The sequence below is a fragment of the Humulus lupulus genome, chromosome 8 (assembly GCF_963169125.1).
Source record: "Humulus lupulus chromosome 8, drHumLupu1.1, whole genome shotgun sequence".
NCBI classification, from domain to species: domain Eukaryota; kingdom Viridiplantae; phylum Streptophyta; class Magnoliopsida; order Rosales; family Cannabaceae; genus Humulus; species Humulus lupulus.
Window position 1 is genome coordinate 116,138,601 of NC_084800.1, and position 7,836 is coordinate 116,146,436.

Consider the following 7,836-nt stretch of genomic DNA (forward strand, 5'->3'; position numbering starts at 1 on the left):
TTGTTTTATAATAGGTACCTAGTTACCTTGTTTGTTTTCCCCCCTTCATATTATTCATAGTTTCTTTATTATGTTTACTGTTATTTTATAATAGGTACCTAGTTACCTTGTTTGTTTTCCCCCCTTCATATTATTCATAGTTTCTTTATTCTGTTTACTGTTATGTTATCAGTGTGTAATTGATTCTCATGTTTGTTTTTAGGATGCGCATTTCAGAATTAAACCTGACAGGCGTTTTGGAAGTAAAGTCCAACAGTGGAATAAGCCGTCTGTTATTAGTGAGATTAAGGCAGTTTTAAGTTCGAAACAAAAAGCAATGTTTCGAAGAACTCCTTTTGGTCACTTTTTGGATATGCCTGATATTACATTTCAGGCACAGTTATTTCATAGTGTTTTGCTTCGGGAGGTTTATCAAAAAAATGAAGAATCCGAGTTTTGGTTTAACTTGGGTGGCACATTAGTTAGGTTCTCAATCAGTGAGTTTGCCCTGATTACTGGTTTGAAATGTGTGGGCAGTGTTGACTTTGGGATGTTCAAAGAGGCTGATTTAGGGCTTAGGAAATCTCTTTTTCCGTTGTACGAAGGTAAACCCAGGAAGGAAGAAAAGCTTAGGAAAGAGGAGGTTGCATGTGCATTCAATGATAAAAACTTGAAGAAGAAAGGTGACGAGGTTGTCGTTAAGTTGGCTATTGTTCATTTGTTAGCCAATTTTTTGTTCGGGACACAAACTGAGACTCGCGTTGACAACTCATTCTTTGCCATGGTTGATTCCAATTTTGCTGAGATGAAGAAGTTTGCTTTTGGGAAAGTGTTGTGGCAAAGAACTAGATGTGTGATGCGGGCAGTTTTGAAAGATAGGAATGCCATGTATGATTGTGTTCCTAGGAAAGCTGATGGATCACTGGATAACTATAGTTATAAGTGCTATGGTTTCCCTATTGCTTTCCTTATATGGATATATGAGACAATTCCCTCTTGTTCTCAAGCTTTGTGTAGACGGGTTAATTGTTTGTTTCCAAGGATTCTGAATTGGACAAGCAGGGGAAGTGTGTCATATCAGTATTTGGTTGATAACGTTCTGTTGGAGGAAGAGGTATTGATATTGTTTTATTTTTTCAATGTTTCTTTTCTTTTTGTCGTTTTCTTTATATTTTTTATTATGTTTGTTTTATAGTTGGGTAACTAGTTACTTTGTCTCATTTATTTTTGTGTTGCCTGTTTTTTTTAAAAAAAAATTGATTCTTGCAGTATGATGTTAATGTCATAATGCCTACTACTGAAGAATTGAGACTGCCTATTCTGAGAGGGTTGTCTTTTGAAAGCAAGTTTTCGCCGACAGATCCACCCGATGACGATGCTACTAGTTCCTCAGATATGCATCAGGATCTTATTGCCATTCAATCAAAATTGGTTGAAGTGCAAGATTCGCAGAAGTCTATATTGATTGCAATTTCTGAATTGAAGGCAGCCTTTGCATCTGATTTTGCTTCTGTTATATCTTTGTTGGATGGTATTAAGGCATCTATGGCAGCTGGTAATCATAATGTTGGTGGAGAGTTTGAAGATCCTATGCATGCTGAGGCTTCTTCGGAGGTAACTGGTTTCTGTTGTGGTGTGTGTTTCCCTTTTATGATGTCTATTTTGGTTCTATTTTGTTTAAAAATTGCTGGTTTTTGTATTTTTTAGGATTTTTTTTATGGTCATTCCTCCGGGGGTTACCAAAATGTTGATATTGGTGAGGAGTTGGGGGCTGATTTGGAGCATTCCGTTCAGATTGCTTCACAATTTTTTTCTACTGTTAAAGTAAGATCTTATTTTCGTTTTTTTTGTTTAAGCAATTGGTTTTTTTCCTCTGTGTTTTCTTGTTTGTAATGTAGTATTGGTTGTATATTTTTATTTCTTTTTTCAGGAGCCAATTAAGGTTGACTCAAGTGTATGCTCAAGTCCTCAAACTCCCACATTTCATGTGTCTAATGCAATATGGAGAGTTATTAATGATTCAGTTGAGAGGCCACTTAAAGAGAGTAGTTCTTTGGAGGATAAAAGTAAGTGGTCAATTGTGAAGTATGATGATGCACAAGCAGTTGATACTGGACTGATTTTGGGAAGGAAAAGGCAAGCGAAGCCAAGCGCTGTTGTAAAATCTCCTTTCTTAACAAAATTTGGATCTTCTGAAGTTGGAGTGAAACAAAAAAGAAAGAGGACGATATTGGATAATATTTGTCCCTTTTCCAATGACCTTGGTGATTATCACACTAAAGAACAACTGTCTGAGTTTGATTCCTGGATTAATCATGGTTTGAAGAAAAGGAACAAGTATGTATAACCATTATTTGTTTTAAAGTTTGTTATATGTGTAATATGTATGATTAATTTGTTAAGCTTTTTATTTTGTTTTTTAATGTATTTTTCAGGTTTAAAAAATATGATGATAATTCTGTGGAGCCACCAATTAATTTCACTTTTGTTCATATTTCTGAGAAGGCTTGGTTTCATAGCCTTTATTTCTCTGGGCAATTCGTTGACTCATCGGTGAGATTCTCGCTTTTTTAATTTATCTGGTTTTTCATGTTGGAGTTCTTTTTTTTTTCTCTTTTTTTTTTACAAGGTAATAAGTCTGGTGATCTATTTTATGTTATATATTATGATGTTATTGGGTACCCAGTTACCTTACTGTTTGCTTTGTTGTAGTTCATTGGGTAACTGGTTACCCAAATCATAGTAGATTTGTTTCTACCCATATCATTTTATAATCATGTATTTTATTTATTATGCAGCATATTGATGTGATGATGTATTACTTGAGGAGAAAGGTTAAATTGTCTACAGATTTGAAGAGAAGAGTATCTACGACTGACACTTGTTTTGGGCAAAACATAGTGTTTATGTATGAAGATTTTAAGAAAAAAGGTAGTGGCGCATTTAAAATAGATGAGAGATGCGTTGCTTTGAAGATAATGAAGGGGGAATCCATGTTTTGTGCAACTCATTGGAATTTGCTTGATGATGTTGTCATGCCTGTTAATGTGAATGGTCTTATGCACTGGATTTTGTTGCACTTTAATGTACAGCAGAGATCTCTTACGGTGTATGATTCAATGTCTGGTGCAAAGCATGAAAATCAGACTTTACCTGTCGTTGAGGCATTTGCTGTTTTGATTCCTCTTCTTCTGGAGATGATTGATTTCTATGTTCGTAAAGATATTCATCTTGATGTTAGCCCGTATGATGTGGTAGAGAATGAGGCTTTGAAGTTGAGCATTGCTAAAGGCATTCCTCAACAGACTGATTGGTTAGTTTGTTTATTTGATTTTAGTTTTTTTTTTTCTTTTGTGTTCTGTTTTGTTTATATGTTCTTAGTTGTTTTTTTTTTCTTTTTCTTTTTTCTATTATGCAGTGATTGTGGTGTGTTCTGTACTTATTTTGCTGAGCAAATAATTCTTGGGAAGGAGAATGAGATGCCTAAAAATATTGATGTTCGCCTCCTTCGTAAAGACATTGCTGTCAGCTTGTACTATCATGGAAAGAACAAAGAACTTGAGGGATACTTAACTAGCGATGAGTTCACTGAGAAGCTTCTGGAGAGGAGACAGAAAAGAATGAAAATTGCTGCATAGGCTTTTAGTGATATTATATTTCTTTTGGTTTTTTAATCTTTTCTACAACTGTAATTAAATGGTGAATCAATTTCTAGTTTAACAGTTAGCTTTTTTAATTTTCTTCTTATGTAAAACATTGGGATTCTTAAGGTCATTTTATATATACATATTAGTATATCGTTTTGTTAATTCTTTTGCTGTTAGCTTTTTGGAAGAATAATTTAGAGGGTAACCAGGTACCCAGGTTGTTTATTTTCTAACATACCAAGGGTAACTGGTTACTTAATTGTTTTCTTTTTAATTTTTTCCCCATTGGTTTGTTGTTTGTTAATTACATTTATTAATATATATTTTAGATAACCCTTTAAATCAGGTAGCTATTTTTCTGTTTGTTTTTGTATTTTTTTCCACTGTTTTATGGAATAATTTGAGGGAAACTAATTCCTAGTTGGTTTGTTTAACTAATTTTAATGGTGATATTGGAGGGTAACTAGGTACTCAGGCTGTTTGTTTCATAATATACCGAGGGTAACTGGTTACTTAAGTGTTTTTTTTTTTCCCCCTAAGCTTGTCTTTTTTTAATAGTTATGCAACCAGTTTATTATATTAATATTAAAGTAACTTTAATATTATATATAGACGAGTTTGTGATAGAAGAAAGTAAAGGGTTTAATTCTTTTTTTCTTTTTTTTTTGGCTTTGAGATTGTTATAGTGGGGTAATTTACCTTGTATTGAAACTTCAGGGTAACCAGTTACCTATATCGTTGTTTTTGTTGTTAGTGATTGTAGCATTGAAAAATGATAGCAAACAAATCCAAGAAATTATTTTGAAAGGATTTTATAAGTTTGCATAACCAATCAATGTGTTTTATTTTGAAACAATCTTATTAAAATTCTGAATGATACTTGATGAATATGAAAGTATCTCTTTCAATGAGGAAAGCTATGAAAGGTTTGTTTTTCTGTAGAATGTGAATCTATGTCTTTGGCTTTTTCTGTTTATTTGGCTTCTGAAATGGAGGATTCCTGCAAGTCTTCCTGTTATGTCCTGGTTGTGCACATTTCCCACAGGTGATTATTACGTTATTTTCCCCTCTTGATCTTATTCGTTTCTTTCTTGGTCTTCCTGCAGGGATTGTTGAATTTGGAGGCAGCACTAGTATGTCCAAGTGTTGTGGGAGATTCCATTCATCTTTATGGGGCAAAGGATGAACATTTTCTTGATACAATGCTTTCAACGTTTCTGTTCTGTAGAATTTTGCACAATAATCATAGACACTCAAGTTTCTTTTTGCAATGACAGCTACTGCATGGCCACAAGGTATTTCATCTTCTTGGAACCTATTGCAAGTGCATGTTCTATTATGTATATTTACTGTGAAATTTATCCCCTTTTGATCACGAACTTGGTATTCTATTGTGTTGAAAGGCAAGACCTAAAAATAGTTTGTCATGAATTAGAATCAGATAATAAACATTTTAAGTAGACTTAAGATTTAAAGTAACTAGTTATGCTTCTGTGTAAAAAAAATTTCATGTTCTTATGGAAGGTAACTGGTTACCATCAATTGACAGTATAAGGATTTGTAAGAATATGTTTAGTTGCATACCTCATACTTCATTTTTGAAACAATGTCATGTCTCAATTCATTTTCTGTTGCTGTAGAGACTTTTGTGAATGTTCCATTTGCATTATTTGAGTTGTTCCAAACCCACTTTTGAACCAAACTTCTAAGGCATTCAACCAATATATCAATGGGGAGATTTCTTGCAGCTTTTAGTGCAGCGTTGAGTGATTCTGCGATGTTGGATGTCATCATGGTGTATCTTTTTGTTGGCGAGTATGATCTTGCCCAAGTTTCATACTTGGCTTTTTCTAAATAGGGCCTAATGCGTCTATCAATTCTATCAAGGCCTTTCATGTAGTTTTCACATTCTGTCTGTGTGTATGCTTTTGCTGCTGCAATGAATTTCATTTGTAGTTCTTCTCCATGGCTCCCATACTTGCCTTTCAAATTATTGAGTAAGTGAAACATGCAAGCTCCATGGAAAGCATTTGGGTACACCATATGTACTGCATTGTCTATGCTCTTATGTCTGTCAGAAACTATAGCCAATCCTGTGTAGTACACATATTTTAATATAAAAAAACAAAAACCAAGTATTTTTCAATTTTTTTATTTTTTATTTTTTTAAGTGAAGGTAACCAGTTACTTTGGTCATATTCTAAAAGAAATAGCATGTATTTGTGTATTTTGTTTTGGTAAAATGTTCCTGTTTGTTTGTAAACAAGAATATATCGTTGAAGCTATCATACCTTCGGGTTCTCCATAGGTTTCTCGCAGTTTGGAGAAGAACCATAGCCATGAGTTATCATTTTCGGAGTCTGCTATTCCAAAAGCCAACACGAAAATGTTGTTGTTTGAATCTAACGTTGATGCTGAAAACAGGGTACCACCATGTGCATTTTTCAAAAAAGTTCCATCAACAACAATTATAGGCCTCAAGTATCTCCAACCCTTGATTGAGTTAGAGAAAGCTATGTATAGGTATTTGAATCTATCTTCCTTGTCTGTGAGTAGGTGTGTTATTGTTCCTGGATTTGCTTTTTTCAACATGTAAAGATATATTGGCAACTTCTGATATGAATCATCGGGGTTCCCTCTTACTAGACGCAAAGCTTTCTCTCTTGATCTCCATGCTTTTGTGTATCCCATAGTTACTCCAAAGTCATCATTCATATCATTCATGATGTCATTTGGAGTGTAATTTCTTTTGATTGACTTGTACTTATTCTTTATTAATTCCCCAACTACGATGCTTTTTGCTTGCCTATGGTCTTCCAAAACAATTTCAACAGAGCAAGTGTGATTTGGATTGCATTTCCGTACCTTGAATAAATGTTGATTTCTGTACTTAGATGCTCTCACCAACCAGTTGCATTTTTCATCTGCGCAAGTAACTAGGTACTCTCTAGGTTCTGATCTTTTTGTTTTGAACTGGAAGTTATGCAGCATTGCATAGTAGCTAAGGGCTGATTTGACTGTGTTCTTATCCTTGTAAATTTGTCCTTGCTCTATTGTGTTCACTCTGTAATCAGATATTACTAGGTGGATTTCATCCAACTTCTTTTTTCTTTTTGTATTGTCCTCAATTATGAAATCAGCTACTTCTTCAGCAAAATGGGGTATGTATGACACATTTATGCCCTCATTTGTTGTGCTTGACATTCCTTCTTCAAGTAACATTTGTTCATTGATGGAAGCTTGATTTGCTTGCATTAATAATGTCCCCACCTCCATTTCTTCTGCTGTAGCTTTCTGATTTGCTAGTAGAAGAAGGTCATTTTCATTGTTTGATTCTTGAATTATAGTGACACACAATGGTAAGTCTGTTATTTTAGTAGCAACTTTTTTCTTTATTTCCAGGAAGAACAACACTGAATTGTCTGTTACAACCTTCATTGGTGGTGTTCCTTTTTCTACTTGATAAGAAACTTCAATAGTTGCTGTTTTTTCCTTTATCTCCTTTTTTATCAGATTCACCAAGTTGTCAAGAGAACAATTTGGTGGTATTAATATCCCAGACATTGTGTATCCTTGGTACTCGTTGTTTTCATTCCAATTGCCTCCATATTGAACCAAAGAAGTAATATTGTCCATATCTGTAAAATTTGGCAATTTTTTAAGCAGTTAGTTGGTTCTAAATGGGCTAGGTAACTGGTTAACTTAATATTTAATCACATATTATCCTGAAGCATTTAGCTTTTGTAGGGTAACTGGTCACACTTAGTTTTATATATTTTATGTTTTTCAAATTAGTTATATATATTGATTGTTGTTTGCAGGGTAACTTGTTACACTTAGTTTTACACATTGTTTGTTTTTTTTTTTTTGCAGGGTAACTGGTTACCTTAATAATGAATCATATATTGCTTATTTTTACCCTTAGTTTTATATAGTTGTAATTTCCTCTTAGTTTTATTTATTTTCTGTTTTTCAGGGTAACTGGTTACCCTATTGTTACTGATTGTTTTTGTAGTAAATCTTCCCAGATACATCAAATAATTTTTCAGAGTTCTTGTTTCTTGCCTATTTTTTTTTTGGTTAATGAATGTAGAAAAACCAGTGGGAAGGTAACTGGTTCCCTTAATCTGTAATTGCATACCGTACTGAAACATTTGAGTTGAATTTATTGCATGTTATTCCAAGTAACTGGTTGTCGTAATGTTTCTGA

General features: G+C 33.7%; 2 protein-coding genes across 2 annotated transcripts; one reads left to right on the plus strand and one right to left on the minus strand.

Moving 5' to 3' along the window:
* The first annotated feature begins 2,266 nt into the window (after positions 1-2,266).
* Positions 2,267-3,966, plus strand: LOC133798356 (uncharacterized). The gene is made up of 2 exons (XM_062236609.1): positions 2,267-3,292; positions 3,398-3,966. Exons 1-2 carry the CDS (start codon positions 2,772-2,774, stop codon positions 3,615-3,617), a joined length of 741 nt encoding a protein of 246 aa, XP_062092593.1. The 5' UTR covers positions 2,267-2,771; the 3' UTR covers positions 3,618-3,966.
* Positions 3,967-4,288: 322 nt separating this feature from the next.
* LOC133794032 (uncharacterized) lies at positions 4,289-7,416 on the minus strand. Its single transcript, XM_062231211.1, has 3 exons — positions 5,918-7,416; positions 5,211-5,719; positions 4,289-5,036 (listed from the first exon to the last, which is right to left on the minus strand). Exons 1-3 carry the CDS (start codon positions 7,260-7,262, stop codon positions 4,578-4,580), a joined length of 2,313 nt encoding a protein of 770 aa, XP_062087195.1. The 5' UTR covers positions 7,263-7,416; the 3' UTR covers positions 4,289-4,577.
* Between the last annotated feature and the right edge of the window lie 420 nt (positions 7,417-7,836).

Bases quoted from the DNA above. Each gene is read 5' to 3' on its own strand.
- LOC133798356 (XM_062236609.1), top strand. From the start codon at position 2,772: ATGCAGCATATTGATGTGATGATGTATTACTTGAGGAGAAAGGTTAAA. The intron at 3,293-3,397 runs GTTAGTTTGTTT...TCTATTATGCAG, and splicing joins ATTCCTCAACAGACTGATTG to TGATTGTGGTGTGTTCTGTA.
- LOC133794032 (XM_062231211.1), bottom strand. From the start codon at position 7,262: ATGGACAATATTACTTCTTTGGTTCAATATGGAGGCAATTGGAATGAA. The intron at 5,720-5,917 runs GTATGATAGCTT...TGTACTACACAG, and splicing joins AACCTATGGAGAACCCGAAG to GATTGGCTATAGTTTCTGAC. The intron at 5,037-5,210 runs GTATGCAACTAA...AACTATTTTTAG, and splicing joins TTTCAAAAATGAAGTATGAG to GTCTTGCCTTTCAACACAAT.